The sequence below is a fragment of the Camelus ferus genome, chromosome 6 (assembly GCF_009834535.1).
Source record: "Camelus ferus isolate YT-003-E chromosome 6, BCGSAC_Cfer_1.0, whole genome shotgun sequence".
Classification (NCBI taxonomy): domain Eukaryota; kingdom Metazoa; phylum Chordata; class Mammalia; order Artiodactyla; family Camelidae; genus Camelus; species Camelus ferus.
In genome coordinates this window covers 30609034-30632062 of record NC_045701.1, presented here as the reverse complement: position 1 = coordinate 30632062, position 23029 = coordinate 30609034, and the positions used below count along the sequence as shown (strand labels likewise).

The 23029-nt window shown below is 37.4% G+C and overlaps 1 protein-coding gene across 16 annotated transcripts in view; it reads left to right on the top strand.

Annotated features, from left to right (window-relative positions):
• The window catches only part of HNRNPC (heterogeneous nuclear ribonucleoprotein C), a 46044-nt gene extending 33949 nt beyond the window's left edge, over window positions 1–12095 (top strand). For 12 of the 16 annotated variants that reach the window (XM_006190851.2, XM_014564459.2, XM_032481639.1 and 9 more), the window contains 4 exons: window positions 10013–10173; window positions 10704–10817; window positions 11062–11222; window positions 11322–12095. In XM_006190851.2, coding sequence (XP_006190913.1) covers window positions 10013–10173; window positions 10704–10817; window positions 11062–11222; window positions 11322–11405 — 520 coding nt within the window. In that variant the 3' untranslated portion in view covers window positions 11406–12095. Of the gene's footprint in view, window positions 1–10012; window positions 10174–10703; window positions 10818–11061 lie in introns of all 16 variants that reach the window. The other 4 variants (XM_014564461.2, XM_014564457.2, XM_014564458.2 and 1 more) reach the window with 2 other exon arrangements.
• The last annotated feature ends 10934 nt before the right edge of the window (window positions 12096–23029 follow it).

Genomic DNA, 23029 nt, shown 5'->3' with positions numbered 1-23029 from the left:
AAGATTAATTGTGTTGCACTTTGGGGAGCTGTAAGCTCCTATGTTAAAATTTAAAGCGCTCCAGGTAGTTTCGTAAAGAGCTGTATTTGAACCTGCCTTTGATATTAAGTAGGAGGTTTTTAGGCAAACAGGCTGAAGATACATCCCTAATAAAGATACAGAGTAGTGAATATCACTAGCATATTTGGAGAAGCAGCCAAGAATAAAAGAATGGTTGGTTGTAAGAGGCTTTGTATAGCATATTAAGTTGTGTCCTATTAGCAGAGAGATGTTGAAGGGGGAAGATAGGCTGTTATATCTGTGAAAGTATGCTAGTAGAGAGTGGAGAAGAGTTCAGGTGGGGGAATGAAATGCAAGACAAGTGAATGAGGCTAACCATCATATTCCTTAAACTAATATTTGAGCCCTTTTTTTATTCTAGACACACAAAGTTTTAGATTTTGGATTAACAAGTCAAAAAAATATGGATTGGAGCTGCTTTCTCCCGCTCCCCATCTTATTGTCATTAGAGGAGCTATCTTCTTGCTTCCGTTCTTTTCTTCCATTTTTCTGATATTTCTGAGCAGCACTGGATCTGAGAGATGGGTTTTGTATATGTGTATGAAGAAAGAATACATGAAATATTTAGGTTTTGAAGTTTTGAGAATTGAGTGAGACCATCTGCTTGGAAAGGCATATGATTCAGAGAGCAAGAGGGTTCTTGGCTACTTGGAAAAGCTAAGAGGTGCCCCTTTTATAGGTGTCACTTTTGATGACATTTTAGATATCATTTTAGGAGTAGGCTAAAATTTTTCATTTGCTCAGAGCCCTTCTGTTGTGTCCTTCTGGAAACCTGATCATACTGTCAGAAAGATTTTAGATGAGTGGATAGATGAGTATGATTATACTTTGAACATAAATGTGATACGATTATACTGAAATTTTTGACAATAATACATTCTTTATTTCACTTAGCCTTAGTTTTGGGCAGTTACCTTATTTTTATTGTTTCCTGGACTTTTGTTGAGTAAGGGGAAGATACTTACTTGAAGAGAAAGCATTTAAGTCTAGATCAGAGAATCTGCTGTATGGCTCTGAATTAAGTGCTGTTTTGGTTATATTATTACCTAATCCAAAGGTAATCTCTGCTGTTTTAGGAATCTACTTCAGGATATTCTTCATCCAGGTATACTTTGTTAAGCTCCTTGATGTTAATTTTTATTTTTGTTTCTTTTTTTAACCTGTTGGGATTTAATTCATTTTAAAGTGCACAGTTCGTTTTATGTATTCAGAGTTGTGTAGTCGTGACCATGATCTAATTTTAGAACATTTCATCACCCCCAAAATAAATAATTTACCAGCAGTCATTCCCTATTCTTTCTCTATCCCCAGGCCTAGCAACCACCAATCCACTTTCTGTCTATAGATTTGCCTTTTGTGGACGTTTCATGTCAATGGAATCTACAGGGTGTGCCTTTGTGACTAATCGCTTTCATGAATGTTTCACGGTTGATCCGTGGTACACCATATGTTAGTACTTCATTCCTTTTTATTGTTGAATTATGTTCCATTGTATGGATAATACCACATTTTGTTTATGCATTCATTGGTTTGTGGACTTTTGAGATGTTTCCATATTTTGAATAATGCTGCTCTGATTATCGGTGTACAGACTTTTGCATGGACATGTGTTTTCATTTCCCTTGGGTATGTACCTAGTAGAATTACTGGGTCTTACAATAATTTTGTGTTTAATCTTTTGGGGAACTGCCATACTGTCTTCCAAAGCAGCTATATCATTGTACGTTCCATCAGCCATGTATGAAGGTTCCAGTTTCTCTACATCCTTGCCAACATTTGTTTTATTATGTATCTTTGTTATTTAAGCTATTTTAGTGTGTGGTTTATCCTATTGTGGTTTTGATTTGCATTTTCTTAAAAGCTGGTATTGAGTTTTCATGTGCTGATTGGCTATTTATCTTTGGAGAAACGTATTCAGATCTGTTGCCCAGTTTCCTAGTAGGTAAGGCTTTTTCATATATTCTGGCTGTCTCTGGATACAGGATCTGATACTGACATTTTTGAAGTTTATTTGTTTATAGTATCACCATTTGGCTTTGCGATCATAAGAGATGAGTGACCATCAATACTGAGGACATTTAGCTAGTTTGTAAAGATTATGGTTTTGTTATAGACTGAAAATTTAGAGAATTCTACGCTCTTGGGAAATTTTTCATAGACAGTAGGTAGATACCTATGGAAGGAACAAACTAAAATAGTGCTGTCCAGTAGAGCTTTGTGTGATGATGCCATATTCTGTATCTGCACTGTTGGTGCAATAGGCAGCCACGCATGGCTTTTATCACTTGAAATGTGGCTAGTGAGATGGAGGAACTGAATTCTAAATTTGTTTTAAATAGCCACACATGGCTAGTGACTACTCAGTTGGACAGTACAGGTCTAGAATGCTGCAAAGTTAGTCTTAACTGGGTCAAACATTTTGAGTAGTGTTCAGTATGAGAATTATGATGACTAAAGACTGCTTACCAGGAAGGAAATGAGAGAACCCAGACTGTACTTTTGGAACAAAGTTGACAGGATTATTGAAAGACTATCCAGGAAACTTAATGTTATTTTTCAAGAGAGAAAAAGAGAATCCTTTTGATAAATAGTGTAAGCTTATATTTGGTACCCTCTTAAGAATTGTAACCCAAGGAACAGGAACCAAAGTCCGCCAAATAGAATTTGGCTTGTTGAGGCATGTAAACTTTTCCAGGACCTTTATTACTGTACAGTGATAAATATGTTATTAGTATGAGATTAGTGGAGTTCAACAAGCAGAACAGATTAATAGGGTGCAAAAAAAGGGAAAACTCATCTATGGAAAATTGTGTTTTTGATTTCCTTACAGCAAGCATGACATAATAGTCTCGAATTAGATATATTATAAGCAAAAGATCCAATTTTTATTTTGTAACGAATAGCTTGAAAAAGGATTCAATTTTGCAGTAGATTATTATATTATTATATTATTATTATATTCAACTTTTGTCCTTATTTTCTCCTAATAGTCTATAAAGCTAGGAAAAAGGCAGACCAATCCTCCTGGCTTTCCAGTTATAAGGGTAGATTTGGTTTGTTTTCTGGTTTTGATTATGTGACTTATGATAAATTCTTTCCTGGAGGCCAGTTTTGGAAGGTCACTTTCTCAGCAAATATTTGTCAACATCTTATTGTGAGGTGTTACTGTGTGCACCAGGGGTACTAGTGAAAAAATACATGGCCTGAGAAGATGGATGGGTTGAACACCTCATATAGAGCATGTTAAGATGTTGTTTATCTTTAGTTTTTACTTTGAATGAGGGGAAGCCATTGGAGAGTTATGAGCAGAAGAGAGGCTCTTATTTGTAATACTTTAACAAGATTGCCCTAAAAATAGATAGTAAGTGGCTGATGGAAAAATTCAGGCAGTCACTTGGGAAAGGACCAGGGAAGTGACAATGGGAGAGGTGAGAAGTAATTGAATCTGAAGTTAATGCAAACAGATTTGCTCTCAGATCTATCTGAGGGCTGAGAGAGGAATCAAAGATGTCACCAAAGTTTTGGCCTGCATAACTAGACTGGGAGTTTATAGAGATAGTGATGGGGAAAGAGATAGAAGGAACCAGAGTGAGGGGTGAATATCACAGATGAATTTTGGACATGTTATTTTAAGCTCCTTATTGGACATCTACTTCGAGAGATGTTGACTAGGCAGTTGTTTATATGAGGTAAATGGCAGTCATCTGTTTATAGGTTGTACATGAGTGGAGATAGAAAATGGAGATCCCTGGAGACGGGAGTTCAGGAATGAGCAAAGATGACTGAGAATGTCACAAAGAAAAAAAGTTGGAGAAGAAACAAGTTGTGTGAACAGACATGTTATTTAAGTAATGTGAGAAACTGTCTGATTTAGCAAGTGTGGAGTTCATTGGTGACTTTGACAAGGGTAGGTTTTAATAATAGTGGAGGCACAAAACTTTGCAGGGAGATTCAGGAAAGAATGGAAAGAAACTGGAGACGGCATAGAAAACTTTTTTTATATACAGTTAAGTTTACTCTTTCAGTATACAGTTTTTACATGCATAGCCATGTATCTACCAGTACAATCAAGATGTAGATAGTTCCATACCTCTCCAAAAATTCACCAGGAAGCTCCTTTGTATTCAGTTACTCCCTCCACCCTGTCCCCTGACAACCACAAATCTGTTATTTCAGACAACTTAAAAGAAGTTTTATTCTAAGTGAAGGAGAGAAGTGTACTCTGACCTGACTTGATAAAATGAGAATGTAGGAATGAATGGGCTTATATGTTCTTAATATATGGTTTATAAACAATAATTTTCTAAATACTTTTATAATTTCAGGTGGGTTTTTGTTTTTGTTTTTGATAAAAATTGGACCACACTGACAATTTTAAGACATTATCTTTTGGAAAGGTGTTCAAAGTGACATTTGGGAATGTGTGTTTAGGACAACATGACAAATGAGTAATAGTATAATTCTTTGGAAATTCAGGGGTCTTGAAAAGATTATCATCTGGATGGGAAGTTTTATAAACAGAAGCAAAGGCAGGGGTTTAAATTAACATTGTCTTGCATCCAGTCCTGTTTCTAAAAGGATTGATTAAGGACTCAAAGCAATCTGCATTTTATCACCCAGATTATTTTTTGCTTTCAGGTGAATTTTCAAATTGTCTTCCCATGGTACTTCTAGTTATATGTAAACATAGTTTCCTAATAAATCTATCAAGAAAATTCAGCGTATTTGCTTTGAGATGTAGCTTTTCATATTTTAAGATTTATGAAATTGGATGCATTTTTAAATGAGTATGTACGTTTAATATTTTTTCCCTCATAAAACTAAACAAATCACTGGGACAATTTTTAATGAAATGTATCTTTGAATTTGCAAAACTACCTCTAAGTACTAATACCAACAATTCTTTACAAAAGAAGATTGCAGAACCAATTATTGACTGGTACTATTGGTTCTACATATATACAGGTGCTATTGATTCCTACTGTTTGTAAGTAGCAGTGTACGTGGTGTTCTCCAACCTTGATCATTGTTATTTGGGCAAGGTTTGTAAACCTACAGAGGTAATGATAACCTCTTTTTTCCTTTAGTTACAAAATTCTTTAGTTAAAATTTGATAGTTTGGTTGCCCCTGTATATTGAATGATCCTGTGCAGCATACTGGTTTATCTTTTTAGTACCTTATCATTTAGATGAGCATTACTTGCTGTTTTTATATTTGACTGTCATACAGATAATCTGTATCTTTAATGGAACATAAAGTGCAACTATGCAAATTTACCTTGGTAATAGGCACTCCATCCATAAATTGCATTAGCAAAACAAGTGTAAGTTAACAGTTGTATCTAGCTTGGCTTCTCCCTGACTCATCAAGGCAATGTTGTGGAGGGGTGCCTGCACATACAACATTTAGCAATTCTCTTAATTTAGAAATAAAACACAAATTATAGGAATTTCCCTAGTTGATTTATTTTTAAGCACAATGGCAAGAATTCCAGCTACATCATGGAAACGGGGTTTTTGGGGGGATGGGTCAGTATTTGACATGACATAGTTTCATATTTTCATTTTAATGTAAACCTGAATTAAACATATTACATAGTCATTTTTAGCACTTTCTTCCTTACATAATTAAAGCAAAGTCAATGGCCCATTCATTTGTAAAATTTTGAGATTTAAAGAAATATACTATTACAATTACATTAGGGTAAGCTTTTAAAATTTTTGGTTTTCAATAAGTATATGTTAAGAATTGTATACCATAGTTTTTAATAACAAATTTCAGATAATTTTATTGTGTTAATTACTATATTAAAAAATGGTGAGATATAAAGTCTACTGAGGGGTTGTACCATCAATATCGTCCAGTGGACGTGTTTTGGGAGTTTTAAAAATGATTGGAAAGTGGTTCCCTAAATCATTCAAATACGGTTTCCCACTTACAAAGAGTGGGAAAGAAATACCAGAAATACATTTTATAATGTTTCAAATATGCCAGTTATTGAAGGTCTTGATTCTTGAACAGTTTTTTAAATCCTGGTTATTCATGAGGATCAGTAGTTGATATTCTGCTTGTGTAGTGTAACATGTCAGTACGCAGAAGGCCAAAGATAAATAAATTTTGTAAAATTTTTTTCTACAGCACTGTATAGCATAATGTTATGTGAAGGGTGTGTTCTGAAGGTTTGCTTTGGATGATATATTGGGAAACCTGTAACTGAAGTTGCAGATTGTTGTAAATCGGAGCACACTGGTAGGCACCAAACTCGCAGTGGTTACAGTAGCAGATCTTCACTCAAGGCTTTAGTTTAAGTTCTTTAAGTGAATTGTTAGTGTGCTGGTTACTATCTGTATTAGAGTCCTGGTGGCAGCAGAGTTTGAGAAAGGTATTGTCATTAGATAATTAGGAAATTATTTCACTGGTAATTACTAGAGCTAGGATGGAAAAACCTACACTTTCGGCTTTTAAACTCCATACATAATTTTTGCGATCTAGATACATTGTTTTCCATGGCTTTCTCTAGCTCTGTCCCACAGACTACATTTTACTGATACTTATTCACTGGAATTTTGTTCATCTTCACTTTCTTAAAATCATTCCTTTTGAATCTTACGAATTTGTACATACTTTCCTCTGTGCCTCTCTAAATATAAAGCATGTTTCTCAGAAATGAGCACATAGTATTCTAAATTTGATTCTGATTAGCTCAGATAGAATAGAATATTGCTGTTGTTTCTGTATGAGTGAGTTTTAACTTTGTGGATAGGTCCATTCACAGAATTTTAGCAGACGATTTCGGGGAGTCTCAGACATTCTAAAGCCCAAACATAGTAGCCTGTAAAATCAATTGCTTTTCTGGGGAAATCAAAGGTAATCAGAAAGAAACTTGAAAATTTCCCATTAATGAAAATAATGAAGTGGAAGAAAAAATACCTCCTAACCCTTGAATGAAATTATAAGGGGATTACATATTTAAAATGAATTTGATAAATCAGTATTATTTGGGGGAGGGAGAATTAATTTTACTAGGTTGATTGTTCTCACTTATTATTTTTTTCATATTGTATTTATTTTTTATTCACATTTTTATATGCAACAATGTCTGAAAATTAGTTTCCAGAATTTGATGATATGCTTAAAATTATTTTTAAACTATCCATATTTTTAAGACAGGAAGCAGCTGTGGTACATTAAATACATTCAGGAGTATGTAGATTTTTACTAATACTATATTCTAGTTGTTTCTACTTTAGTAGTAATAGAAATGTATTATTAATCAGGGTTTTTGAGACGCAAAGATTACTTTGTGTTACATCTGGTCATTTGAGAACCTTGTCTTTAAAAACCTGTACATTTAATAATTAATTTAATAAATTAATAAATAAAAACATTTAATAATAACAATTGTAATGCTTATGTTTTAGCTTGGAGATTAGGATAGAGGATTTTTGTCTTATTTGTTTAGAGAATTAGCTAGCTATTGTATGTCTAGAAATGTTTTAATTTTTTTTTAATGGTATTTTAACTGCCTTTTATTCTGACTGGATTTTATATTAACACTTAGTATCCAGATTTCTGATTTAGGGTACAGTTGTAATTCTCTTAGTGTTTGGTGCTTGTTCCTCTGGTAATAATGAAACCTTCATGAAGACTTTTTAAGGACTTGGGTTTTATCAGTATGGGATCAGCAGCTGTTTTGTTGCCTCGTGTGATTTACTGTATAGCTTTCTTTTGGGGAAAATGGTTACTTAATCTGTAGCTGATTCTTTAAGCTGTCGTATTTAGCTTCCTTTAACCATAAGGGTTATCACAGTAGGTATGGTTTTTCTCGGTGCTTTCTCCTCATGTTTTCAGAATCATGCACTTTGGCATTTTACAAGGCAAGATCTACTTAAACGTCCTTAAAGGAGTCTGGGAGTTATTTTGAGAGTCAATTTTTGCTTAAGCAGCAATTAAGTTCTGTGGCACTAAAAGCCCTTCGGCATTACTAGTTGATCTTTTTAAATACGTTTTTTTCCCCCCAGAGAACGAGAGCATTTGACTTCCATTTGTGTTCATGGGGCCATTACATAGATTCAAAATACACTGCATTTCTTGTTTCATTTTTGGTATGGCAGTTTACTCTTGTCAGATGAACTAGTATGGTTCAAAAAGAAATTCCAGTGCCAAGAAGTGTAGGGAATCTGGAATGGCTAGCTCATTGGTTTGGAGTGAGTGGATTGGGAGGTAGATTAGATCTCTGAATCCAACAGGGCTGAGGCATGAGCTGTTTCATGCCTTAAAATGGGGATATAACTTACATTTTTACCACCAGAAATTGTAGAAAGTATCATCACTTCATACAAAAGGAAATAGTTTCTGAACACTGATATTTTATGGTTTCTGAAAATTTGGGACCAAAATATGAAAAACTTTATGTAAAAACAGAAGATAGTAGTGATTATAAAAAGTTACTGTTAATAAGGATCTTGTTTGTTTGTTTTTGTTAATTCCCATAAATGAATTATAACTGACAAACAGCTCTGTTAATATTTGTCTACTGAAAAGAAACCTTTGCAGAAGCACTAAGGCCATCCTACTTTCTGAATCTTACATTTTCTTATTTCCTGGGGCTCAAACTTAAAGGTGTTCCTTATTGGAGCTTTTAAAACAAGATGTATGAGTGCTTTCGTAACTTTTACTACATCATTGATTCTTTGGTGTATGACAAGTCAGTAGCTACTTGCTTCACGGGGGAACATGTTGGGTGGTCAATATTAAAAACTGTTTTAAGTGTAGATTGGTAGTAAGTTGGGTTGAGCAGAAGAGAGAATTGTCTATGAGACTATAAAGGCAGTGTTCCCAGTACCAGCAGGAATTCCAAAGCTTTGAAGTTAGGCAGAGCAGCAGTTGGTGGGTTTTTTAATAGAAGAGTTAAGTTAGTAGCTAAAAAGGTGCAGAACGGGAATTATAAGAATTTGGGGGGGGGCGTATGGGTCAGATCCTGGGTTCAGTCCCCAGTACCTCCATTAAATAAATAAATAAACCTAATTTACCCCCCACCCCCAATTTTTTTTTTTCTACTTGTGTGTCTTACCTTTTATGCTGCCACACAGGCTTTTTGTAAAACTAACAAATGGAATGAAGAGACTTTCTAGAGCTGATATCCATGTGTAGGAAGTTTTTGTATTTTGATATTATTTCTCTTCATAAATGTAAGGGTCAGTAGCAAGCCATCGCTTTGGTATACCTTTAGCAATCACTGGAATACTTATCCAGTGGAAGCAGCAGTCAGTGATCTGGGGGGAACCAAATGTATGCTAGGCAGTGGATTTAGGCACTAGTGAATAATGAATAAGATAGACAATATTTTCTGTCCTTGTGGAGCTTATGCTAAATGTTGTTAAAATTGGTATTTACACCCAGCTAGCATAAATAGTTGTTTCTATAGGCCAAACAATGGTTAATGTTGGCAATCTTGTATGGTTTTTACATGGATTCAGCATAATATTACTAACTAGGGGTATTATTTCTATGCTTCTGTGGTTGAAAAGACCAGGGATTTAGCTAACAGTAGCTCTGTTTGTAGACTTGGTTAATTGGAGTCTTTTAATGAGTAGTTTATTTGGCTTATTTGAATTGTTCATTGTAGCAAATATATGAAAAGAATAAGATCTCTATAAAAAGTAATGTTAATAGTGCCATTATACAGAGGAGCCTTTTTATGTCTAGTGCTTAAGGCAACCGTGTCATTGCATTTGTATATATGTGTAGTATTTTCTTAAAAGTAGCTGCAGTATTAAACATATTGAAGAATTAAGGATTTTACTGGCCTTTTAAATGAAATTTAACTTAGCAAAAGGAAATGATTGTGAGACACTGGACAGTAATTTATTATTTTATAAGGACATCATTGTTTGAATCTTCCTGGCTTCATTTTAGTTGTGAAGGAATTGTTTTCCTTTTATCCAATAGGATGTACAGTTACCCAGCACGTGTTCCTCCTCCTCCTCCTATTGCTCGGGCTGTTGTGCCCTCAAAACGCCAGCGTGTATCAGGAAACACCTCACGAAGGGGCAAAAGTGGCTTCAATTCTAAGAGTGGACAGCGAGGATCTTCTTCAAAGTCTGGAAAGTGTATGTATTACTATTATTACAGCTTTGTGATTCTTAATATTTCTTGTGTATTGAAATCGGGAAATTAATGCAGTTAATAATGTTCAGGTTTTGAACAAATGGCTTTGCATAATAAAAATAATGGAAGAAAAGAAAGTAGTGATTACAAGGCCAACCCTAGACAGTCTTCTATCCCTAAGACCTTGGTAGTTTGAAAAAAAGTAATTAGATTTTAGGAAGTTGAGGCACCTATTCAGTGTATGAAATATTGTCAGTAAAACAGTACAGAAAATGCTTTAAAATAGAATTGAGGTCTTTAGCAGGCATACAAAAGTAAGAATGCAGCTGCTAAGGGAGTAGGCACATTAGATTCAGTTTTCAACTACCAGCTAAAAGATCGAAGGTCCCCATTACTAGGACAATCTGGTGCTGACTCAGTTTCTCTCTAGGGGATCTGTTGGCTGCTGGTGTATAGCCTGGTGGAAATGTGTATGGTAACTGGTAGCTTCTGGTACATTTGGTTCTAATCTGGGGTTTTGTTTGTATTAAAGTGAAAGGAGATGACCTTCAGACCATTAAGAAGGAGTTGACCCAGATAAAACAAAAAGTGGATTCTCTACTGGAAAGCCTGGAAAAAATTGAAAAGGAACAGAGCAAACAAGGAGGTAAATGGTCCTATTGCTTGTTGGGTGTAAGTAAGGGCTAGTCACCTAAGATAGTTGAAAGTATATGTTGGAATAGTGGGATATAAAGCAATTGAATATGAAACTTGTGGAGTTTGACTTGGGAAGGGCATTTGTGTGTGGGAGGATTTAGACTTGTGCTGCAGTTCTATGATCATTAGTGGGGATTGTCTACATCCTGTGGACATTACTTGCCCCTAGACAGACTTGTCCTTCTCATCCCCAGTAGAGATGAAGAATGATAAGTCAGAAGAGGAGCAGAGCAGCAGCTCCCTGAAGAAAGATGAGACTAATGTGAAGATGGAGTCTGAGGGGGGTGCAGATGACTCTGCTGAGGAGGGGGACCTACTGGATGATGATGATAATGAAGATCGGGGGGATGACCAGGTGAAAACCACGGGAAAGGAAAGAAAGAGGTGGTGGAGGGGGGATCAGGGACACATGGAGTGCCTCTAACTCCATCCTATTTGTGTCTGTTTCTCACAGCTGGAGTTGATCAAGGATGATGAAAAAGAGGCTGAGGAAGGAGAGGATGACAGAGACAGCGCCAATGGCGAGGATGACTCTTAAGCACATAGTGGGGTTTAGAAATCTTGTCCCATTATTTCTTTACCTAGGCGCTTGTCTAAGATCAAAATTTTCACCAGATCCTCTCCCCTAGTATCTTCAGCACATGCTCACTGTTCTCCCCATCCTTGTCCTTCCCATGTTCATTAATTCATACTGCCCTGCGCCTAGTCCCATTTTCACTTCCTTTGACGCTCCTAGTAGTTATGTTAAGTCTTACCCTGTAATTTTTGCTTTTAATTTTGATACCTCTTTATGACTTAACAATAAAAAGGATGTATGGTTTTTATCAACTGTCTCCAAAATAATCTCTTGTTATGCAGGGAGTACAGTTCTTTCCATTTATACATGAGTTCAGTAGTTGCTTCCCTAACTGCAAAGGCAATCTCATTAGTTGAGTAGCACCTGAGAGCAGCTTTGAGTTAGAGGTATGTGTGTTATACCCCACATAAGAGTGCTGTGTGGGGCTGTTCAACACAAATGTAACAATGTATTTTTGTGAATGAGAATTGGCATGTCAAATGCATCCTCTAGAAAAATAATTAGTGTAATAGTCTTAAGATTTGTTTTCTAAAGTTGATACTGTGGGTTATTTTTGTGAACAGCCTGATGTTTGGGACCTTTTTTTCTCAAAATAAACAAGTCCTTATTAAACCAGGAATTTGGAGAAAAAATAAACACCCTGGTTTTTTATTTTTGTATTTTATAATTGTTTACTTCAAATTGTTTGTTTCGCAGCAGCCTCCACAAACTCCCTAGAATGTATCACATGTATTTTTCTTTGAGTCAGAATTACTATGCATACCAACATACACTACTCAGCTTATGCCTCATTGCAGTGGGTGAATTGAGACCAGTAACTTGGCTGTGGAATGGAGATTCTTTTGCAAAAAACAGCTTCTATATCCTAGTGAAAAAGTTTGGAAACTACATTAGGCCTTTTCATTAATGTTTTGTGGTCCATTTGGCACCCTTTTTGAGATTCGTTTCATGTGCTAAATTGTTCCATCCTTAAACAGAAGCGGCTCAAACATGTCAAGATTTTAGGAAAAGTGAAACAACTGGAGAACGAAACCTGTTTTCTTCCATTTTGTCCTTTTAATTGCTATCTATAGCCCCAGTTACCCTCTGAATTCTGAGTCTGTGCCTTTCTGGGTAAATGAGAATATGGAGTTGTACATTTATTTTACTTTCAGTTCAGCCTGTATGAACTAATTTTTGCCCCTTCCCTCCCAACTTGAGTAATTGCAATGATCTTTAGGCATGTTAGTAGTTAGCACCCAGACTTCTAAGAGTGGATATATTAAACAGCTGTCAGATTGGTGATGCTTGCCCTAGTCCTGAATGGTCCAGTTATTTGTTTTATACTTCAGTTTTTCCAGCAGAGCATGACAAAAACATGGTTAATTTGGACTATTATTCACACAAACCCATACTGTTTTATAGTATGAGGCAATGGCATTCCAACCTACTATGGGCAGGAGTCCTGTCCTATTTATAAGAATCTCATAAATCATTTCATATAACAGATAACAAAGTAGAATAGAAGGGAAAGGCTGAACTGTGGACTGCCCTTGGGTCTCAGATCCACAGTATATAAGTAGCTTTTCTGTGATAATTTGGTCAAAATAACTTTTAACCACCCTATTTCCTGACTTTATACGTTCTTCATATGCTACACAAACTCACTTTTAGCACATAACTCATGACAAACTCGATGCTTAGAAGAAGGGTCAGAGTTCTAAGACTAAGATGCTGATAAAACCTGTTTGAGATTATAATGTTAGCCATCAGTATTTTAAAAAGATATACTGGGTCAGTTAGCCCAGGCATGAAAACCTGTTTTTAATTCCATATGAAACCAAGTATTGAAAGAGACTGGAAAGCCCTTTTTAATAGCTAGAGAAATAATCGTACACTCTTAGAAAAGACACACACACACACACACACGTGTAGGCTTACTGATAAAATAACCTTTGTCACTGACTTGTATTGATGAGGAAGAGTCATTTCACACTCTAGGTCTCAGGCTACTATGAATTACATTTCCTCATGTAACTTAGAACTTTACACTGGTTTGTATAATCACAGGTGTGCTCTTAATACTTGGAAATTCAGGCTTCTACACCAAAACTACATTATGTTACATATTTTTAAAATTCTGATCAAATGCAGATATTACAGACTTTTTTTAAAAAAGAGGCTAGTGTTCTTAAAGGTCATTGATTAGATGGTAGGCTTATCTATAGTCACTGTTAACATTACCTAACCCTGGGTCCCAGGAAATGAGATTGGAGTTGGTTCAATAGAAATTACAGAGACAAAGCAATAGGGTTGACAGTGTAGGTAAGGATGGAAGACTCGACAGTTTCAGAATCAACGATAATTGTTTAGAGAGTATTTGGGTAACCTGACAGTCTCAAAGACAGGCTTTATAAACTTCAGTGGAAGTAAGATTTAAAAGTAAAATAAGGTGATGCATTTGTTTGGGTATAAAATTTAGAATAATGGATTTTCTCAATATCTCATGAAATCTAAAAAAAAATCCTGAAGGCTTTTAAGAATGCAATTTCCAACCAGGTTGGAAAGCAAGAGAAGTAGTTTGGTTGAAAAGGAATCCCTGTGACACATTTCTGATGGTACATAATTTTTAATTGGGAAACTTCTTTGGAGCTCACCAGTTGGAGTGGATGACAAATTTGGAATGCTTGAAAAGGGGTTCTCATTAGATTTTAGTTCAAATGATACCCCAGTATCTGAAACCTGCAAAAATTATGAATATCAGTCAATCCGTGTTTTAAAGCTCTTGTACAGAGAGAACTGCATATAACGGAAAAGGGAAATAATGCAAACAGGAACGAGATTGTGGTAAATTGGAAGGAAATAAACTGAAGCTCAATGAGGATTGAGAATGTAATGGAAAGAGTAGAACAAAAATCATTCAAGCCATACAGTAAACATAAAATGTCAATGAAGGAATCTACTAGACAACTTTAGTAGCATTATGTTCAAAAGAATAAAGAGCTAAGGAAAGCAAAGCCCCAGGGGTATGATACGGAAAGTAAAGAAACAGAACAGGTGACAAACTACTTCACAAGTACTGGTGTTTTTAGTTAATGCAAATGAAAGATGGATGTGTCGTGGAAACAGTTGGGGAGTAGGAAATAGCTGTATATTTAATGAGATCAGTTAAAAAATGTAGTTTGCTCTGAGAACGTGTGGCTGGCCTCTGACAGCACTGACTGACCACTGATGCACTAATTGTATTTCCAGGAGAGAACCAGGAAGCATCTATTACCAAACTGTGGACTGGGAGAATGAAGGACTTAGCCACATAAACTTTCCTACTGACAGTTGACCTTTTTATTTAACATGAGGAAAATTCAGCTGCCCTGGTGTTAAATGGGGTTTGAATTTCTGGACCCTAGTTCAGATCACCTTGGCCAAGGAAATGCATTTCAGTTGAGAGGGTTGGAGAAAAATTCATAGTACCCTGATTGAGGAAACCAGTTAACAATATAGTAAACAGATGTGACTTAGAAGTGAGAGTGCCCAGTAAATGTTACGTATAATATGCAGAGTGGGATACTAAGTAACTAAAGAACCTCACTTTGTCAATGCTCACAAGACAAAAGGTATTTATACTATGATGTTATTTGACTGTAAGAAGCACTATGTTGGAGAATTTCTAGTGTTTGGAAAGACATTTGGAATAAAGTAGAAATTTGGCTGGTTAAACTATATAGAGAAAAAGCTGGATATAGATGTATACCTGATTGAGATGACAATTCCAAATGTTTAGAGAGAGGACTAAATTAAGGGTGTTTGAAAATTCTAAGTTATTCCAAGAATTCTTGTTAATCAAATCAATCCTACTGAATTAAAGTAAATCAAGGAGAAACTCTCAAAACAACATGTGGTTGCATTAGTATTTTTAAGTTAAAGAAAAAGCCCAATTATGAAAAGCAGGACCTGTTGAGAGAATGTTGAGTTAAAGCCCTGTTGTGAGCTAGAATGGGACTCTTCCCCACCATTTAAATTCCAAAACAGTAAGAAAAAAGAAGGGCTAGTGGAATGTGGTAAATGCCAAAAAGGAAGGAGTTGTAGCCCAAGGTGAATGGGGTATAAGAGGGCGCGACGCTCTCAATTTCAGTCCTGAGCATGCCAGATTATTTTTTAGGTACCACATGGGAATCAGAGAGGCTAAGGGGAATTTGACAAAAATTTGCTTTTGCAAAAAATAACTCCTACAGGCCTTTTCACAAACCTAAAAATGTAATTAGAAATCATTACTAGTATATTTGCAAATTAGTTGAGTAGTTCTCAATCTTGGTTGAGCATTAAAATCACAAAGACTAATATCCTAATACCCAGGTGTGCACTCCAGACCAGTTAAATCTCTGCAACTGGGACTCTGGCATCAGTATATTTTCAAGCTATCAACATGGAGAACCACTGTGGCAAGAGGCAGAAGTGCCCTCTGGTAAATAAGGTGAAAGCGGGAAGGATTAGGAAAAGGCTTTGCAGAGAGGGTCTCTTGAGAGTGGCTAGTAAGGAAGTCAGTAATAGAAGAATTTTATTACTTGCAATATGATGAGTGTCTTAAGGCAGGTGCTTGCAATAAGTTACAGTGTTATGCTTCATTTGTGGAAAGGGTGCATGTGCCTGCATTAAAAATGACCAATGAATTGAGAAGCATCTGGGTAAGGTTACAAGTTGAAAGACTAGGGTTGAGGGAGAGGCAAATCCTTGTTCTTGGAGGCTGCAGGAAAGCATGTTGGATTTGTCCACCACCCCTGCTACTTCAGGGTACAATGGAACTTTCTGTGTTGATGGAAATTTTTCATAATGCATTGACCATTGATGGGAGCTCTGTGGCTGAGCCCTTGAAAGGTGGCTAGTGTGACTGAAGAGTTGGATGTTTTTACTTTTTAAGTTAAATAGCTGCGTGTAGCATGCGGCTACTTCACTGGACAGTATAGTGTTAGAGTACTGAGCAGTTTGTACACAAGTGCAGGTACTGATTTCTAACTGAAACTTATGTGAACAAATGCGACTGTTTCCAAGATATTTCATGTCTTGAGTTCATTGAAAACACTGTTTACAGGCCCTAGGCACTAACACTGAAGACTTCCCGGGAACACCGCTGGACCCTGACAGCACTGAAGGCTTCCCTAGCATGAGCACATGTACACTTGCAGGCCTAGTCCGTGTTGGTCATGCCTTGACTTAGCAATGCCTCATGCAGGATAAAGTGTATTTTCAAGTAGTAACCTGTCTTGTCAGTTGGGTGGCCCGAGGGTTTACAGAGGGTTTCACGTGCACCGGCATGACGCTGGGCAAGCTTTTAACATACACAATCTTACTTCATTCTCACAGTCTTATCACATATGTATGGAAGTTGTAATTGCTGTGTTTCATAGACTTTCAAAGAAATTAAATACCTTGTTTAAAGCCCCATAGTTATTAAATGGCAGCACCAGCATTTCAACCTGTGATCTGACTTAACATGGATGTCAGCCCTTAGGAGAGGGCATGGTGTCTTGAAACCTACATCCTGAATCCTGGAAAGTGACCACTATTTCCAAACTACAATAATCTTTTAGGATCCCAGCACCTATTCTCCTAAACTTAACAAGAGAGAAAATATCCTTACCATTTTTCTTTACATTCTGTTTACCGAGTACTGAAGTGGTTCATAGACCTAATCATCAGGAAAGCATATTACTGGAAAATGCCTGGCTAAGAGTGGCAACGCTGTTGTTTCATGCAGTGTGGTTGGGCTTTAGAGATACAGCAATACAGAATACATTCTCTCCCACCCATTTCCTTACCTCTTCCTAGGGTACCCAGAACCCCTATTTTAAACCATTCCTTCCACCTCAAACAACATATGCTTTCTATATATCTTGTAAAAATCATTCTTTGTCAGGACAGTACTCAGACTGTAGAACTGGGGCTCTGTACGTTGACGGCTGCATGGCTCATTAGAAGCACCGTGGTGCCACTGCAAGAGTGGCCTGCGAAGGAAAGACTGGCCTTTCCCAAAAAGGACTTATTAATGTGAAAGGGGTTCAATGACACAGATTGATTGACCTTTGCAGGCCCGCACAAGCCACAATAAAGAATTCCTCTTTTTTTTTTTTAACATTTTTTTTTATTGAGTTATAGTCATTTTACAATGTTGTGTCAAATTCCAGTGTAGAGCACAATTTTTCAGTCATACATGAACATACATATATTCATTGTCACATTCTTTTTCGCTGTGAGCTACCACAAGATCTTGTATATATTTCCCTGTGCTACACAGTATAGTCTTGTTTATTCTGCATATGCCTGTCAGTATCCACAAATGTTGAACTCCCAGTCTGTCCCTTCACAATAAAGAATTTCTGATGTGAATTTGAGACAGTAAAAAAAGTGACCTTCCTTAGTCCTTGATTAACAGCTTTACAAGTTTCCATCCAGGCTGGACCACTGACGTCTTGGATGCTTTTTTTTTTTCCCCTTGCCTGCTTTGTTCCTGCCTTGAAAGTTGACTTGCTCCAGAGAATTGTGAATGAGATACTTCAAATCCTCTCTTGGCCCCACTGGGAGAAATAACCCCAAGCAGAGAGCCTGTAGTGAGACAGGTGTTTTGCTAAATAGCTAGCCAGAGGCAGCTGCCCGCCCAGTCTCACCCACAATATTCCTCACTCTGCTTGGAACCTGTGTTACTTTTTGTTAGCTTCCTCATCAGCCAAACCTGCCCTTTCCCCGGAATTTCATATGCGTTCTCCACAAACGCTGTTCTCTATCAGCAGCTAGGTTATTCTGAAGGCCCCAGAAGTCACTGGGGTTTAGTTGCCAGAAAAGTTCTCTACATAACTGCTGGAAGTGCTGTGGTGGTCTGCATTGTCCTTGCCAGGTCCCCCATCCTGGACTGCCCCTCAGCATTTTTCCAACTAGAGGTGTTCCAACTCTGTGCCTTTGGTGGCATCTACTCCCCCGGGGAAGTCTAGCAGCATCCTCACTCTGTTTTCTCGTGACACCTTTGGAGATGGCCTCAGTGTTTGCTGTCTGTTTTCACTCCCTCTTACCTGGGCATACAATCCTGATCCACTCGTGGGGCCCAGCAACTACCTGGGTACATACCCAGGACTGTACTGTCTCCCCCTAGCCTGGGATCAGGCCTGTGGCAGCACTCCTTCCAAAGTTTCTGCTGTCCTGTCTTTGTAAGCATCCACCTGAGTGTAAGTATATACAGCTTTTCTTTAAAATATTTTCATCCCCCAGTAGAGTCCCTCACTTTCCCAAGGATTTTGCAGTCTTCATGCAAATACCTTGAAGCTTCGTTTTCCCTAAATCTCCACAGACTCTAGGAAGCTTTGTCTTAGCTTTGGTGTATCTGGAGTCCTGTTTCAACTTTTTTCACCAAGATGGCAACCTCCTGTCTGCCTTCTGTACGCTTGTTTTTCATTTTGCCTTCTTTGCGACGCCCTTTGGGTGTGTGTGTATGTGTGTGTTTTTTTTAACCCCATTGGTGGTTCCATAGCCGTGTTCTCCCCTGCACCCTTTTTTAGCAACTTTATGACTGTCTTCAGTTCTTTCCTTAAGCAGTGTTGGTACTTAGCAGCTTCAGAATATCCTGGGCACAATTCATTTGCAACATGCCACCCACCTTTTTCCCTAGGAAATGTGCTAGTGAAACAATAACAACCAAGGCTAACAATATGTATGTTTCTGTATCTAGCTGATATAAACACATGCTTATATTTGCTCAGTTCAGAAATAAAGGTGACATACCATATTTTAATAGCTACTGTTTAAGCTCATTGCCTCCTAAATATCTGTTCAGTTGTTTTGTTTCTCTCCATCTTGGCTGCCACCATCCCAATCCAAGCATCACCTTACTCCTGGCTTACTGCAGTACCTTCCTGTATCCCCACATCGACTGTGATCCTTTTCCAGTCACTTCTCCACACACGAGCCATAGTGATCTTTTCAAAACACACATAATATATCATGGCATGTCTCGGCTTAAAACTCCTCTGCCTGTACTTGCCCTTAGGATAGTAACTTCTTAACAGTGTATATGGGGATACATTCTTCCCTTGCCCATGTGTCCAGCCTCTCCACCATATGCTCCTGCTCTTTCCCTGTTCCAATGACATGGGACTTTCTTTGTCCCTTCTTGCTCCCCATGCTCTCCCCCTCCACCTTTGCCCATTTGGTTCCCTAGTTAACTTCTGTTCATCCTTAGAATTTAGCTGAAGTGTCACCTTCTCCAGGAATCCTCCCTAACCTTTCCTAAGTAGACCAGTAGGCTCTAGAACCAGGAGTCTTTTCTCTGAGGAACTGATTACAGTCACACTCAATTTGTATGATTATTTGATTAATAAGGTTTTTAAATTATTTATTAGAGTGGAATTCAATGAGAGCAGGAGCCACATCTGTTACTGTTCACCAATATCCCAAGTGCTTAACATAGTGTCTGAAACACAAATACATGTTGAATGAATGAACGGGAAAGGGAAAGGAAGAAGTGAGGTAGAGTTAGCCTAGGGTGAGGCAGTCTTAGAAACAGGCAGCAGGAATGCCAAGCAAGGCTGAAGAACTGACTTCACAACACAGGAGGAAGGTAATGCCTTTGCCTGTCTCGAGGTGCTTTCCTAATGTGAATTTCAGTGCCTTTGCTTCCCCTACAATGTTTCACAATCCTCTCCCAATGTCAGCCTCCAACAAATCCCTCAATAATCTTGTCTGATCCTAAGGATGAGAAATAAACGCGTTATCCAAAAAGATGGATATGCTCATTGCAACGTGCAACTGACCTGTCTTTCAATATCTTTAAGCCCAGTTTCCCTTACATAGCTCACTCTCCCCTTGGTCGGCACCTCTCCCATCCCTCAACACCTGCATTCTTTAATTTTTAAAGTGTATATATATATATATATACAGGATAAAATGCATACATTTTAAGCATACAGCTTGGTGAAGATTTCCAAAGTGAGTATGTTCCTGTTTAAACACCATCCTGATCAGGATATAGAACATTACCAGTACCCACAGAAACCTCCTTCATGCCCCCTCCAGTCATCATACCACTAGGTAACCACTATTCTGACCTGTATCGCTATGGATAGGTTTTGTCTGGTTTTGAGCTATATGTGGATGGAACAGTATTGCATTGTTGAAGTCTGGGGTCCCCCTGAGAGAACACTGGATTGTAGTGCACTGGGGAGATGATTCCAGGAGACAGGAGTGTGAAGCAGGAGGAGTGAGTCAGTGAAGGAGGAAAAGCCAGTATAAAGGTGTGATACTTAGACGGATACATAATGCTTCCCACAATTGTCTGAAGGGTGGGAGAACAGCTGGGATGTTCATCCACTGACTCCCGTTCCCTGGAAACTGAGGATGCCCCAAGGAGGTTAATGTCCCTGCAGTTCTGGACTGTGACTGATCTTAGTAGACTCAGGCACCAAGGCAAGACATTTGGGTTGTTTTTGGTTGGGATAATACTGCTGTGAACATTCTTGTACACGTCTTTTGAGAACACATATGTACACATTTCTGCTGGGTATATAATTGGGTAGAATTGTTGGGTCCTATGGTATGTGTGTATTTAGCTTTAATAGATATTGCCGAACACTTTCCCAAAGTGATTGCACTAATATATATTCTTACTAGCTGTAAATGACATTTTCAGTTGCTCCACATCCTTGCCAACACTTGATCTTGTTAGTCCTTATGATTTTAGGTTTTTTGATGAGTGTATCTCACGGTGTTTGCTTTTTGGTAAACTTTTTATTGAAGTATAGTTTACATACAGAAAAGTGCACAAATCACGTGCAAAGCTGTTATTTTTCACACACTGAACACATGCACACAAGAGCTAGAAATTAAGAGTTGGAAAAACACCAGCACTACAGCCCACTCATGCATGCCCTCTTCCCGCCACTATGCCACCATGCCAAGGACATCTATTATCCTGACACCAGAGATTCTTTTTGCCTGTTTTTGAACTTCAAATAAATGGAATAATATATTATGTAGTTTTTTGTGTCTGGCTTCTTTGATTCAACATTATGTTTGTGCAATTCATCTATATTGTTGCATGTCGTAGTTCATGCTGTTGTATAGTATTACATTGTATAAATATACTGCAGTTTATTCCTTCCTGTGAATAGGCATTTGAATTGTTTTCAATTTTGGCTGTTATGAATAAAGCTGCTATGAATATTCTATAGCGCATGTCTTTTTGAACATATGTATCTATTTCTAAAGCTAGTTATAAAATTGAGAATGAAATTACTGGGATAAAGAGGATTACCCCACCCCCTTGCCTACTTGCTATTTCCTCTCTAATTTTAAAGGTGACTAGTGGTGTGTCTCTTTTTATTTTAATGGTGGGCTCTACCACCGAGCTGTACCCTCCCTCTAGTGGTGTCTCATTTAAAATTTGTTTTTCCTTTTACTTTTTAAATAAGCTTTTAATGTTGAAATAATGTTAGATTTACAGAAAAGTTGCAAAGACAGTACAGAGAACTCCTTGTATATCCCTCGACCAGTTTCCCCTGATGTTAAATTAACATCTTAATACAACATGGCACAACCTAAAAAACCAATACTGGTGGATTACTATTAAACTACAGATCTTACTCAGATTTCACCAGTTTTTACATGCGTGTGTGTGTGTGTTTCTGCACAATTTTGTCGCATGTATAAAATTCATGTAACTATCACCACAATCAATACACAGAACTGTCCCACTATCCCAAAGGAACCTTTGTATGCTTTATTGTCTCAACACACCCCTATCCTCCCACCAGCATCCCTAACCCCTGGAAACCACTAATCTATTCTTCATCACTAGAATTTTGCCATTTCAAGAAGTTCTATAAATGGCACCATACAGTATGTAACTTTTTAAGAATGGCTCCTCCTCACCCTCACAGCATAATGCCCTTGAATTCCACTCAAGTTGCTACATGTATTAATAGTTTGTTCTTTATTGCTGTGGATGTACCAGTTTGTTTAAAACTATTCATCTGTTGAAGGGCATCTGGGATGTTTCCAGTTTGGAGCTATTACAAATCAAGCTGCTATGAATATTTGTGTATCAGTTTTTGTGGACATAAGTTTTCATTTCTCTAGGATAAATGCCCAGGAGTGTGGTGATTGGTGAGTAGTATGGTAAGTATGTACGTGTTTAGTTTCATAAGAAACTGCCAAACTATTTCGCAGAGTTGGGTATTATTTCCACTGACAATGTGTAAGAGATCCAGTTTCTCTGCATTCTTGCCAGGATTTGGGACTGTCACTAGATTTTATTTTCACTTTTCTAACAGGTATGTAGTGGCTTTCTGTTTTTGTTTTTGTTTTTTGCTTTTTGTAATTTTTGTTTGCTTGCTTGTGTTTCCCTTATGGCTAATGATATTGACCATCTTTTCATGTGCTTATCTGCTATCTCTGCATCCCTCTTTGGTGAAATGTCTGTTTATGATTTTTATTCAGTTTACGATTGGATTCTTTTTAAACTGCTGAATTTTGAGACTTCTTTATATATTCTAGATACAGGTCCTTTGTCAGATGGTTTGCAAATATTTTCCCCCACTCTGTAGCTTGTCTTTTCATCTTTTTAACAG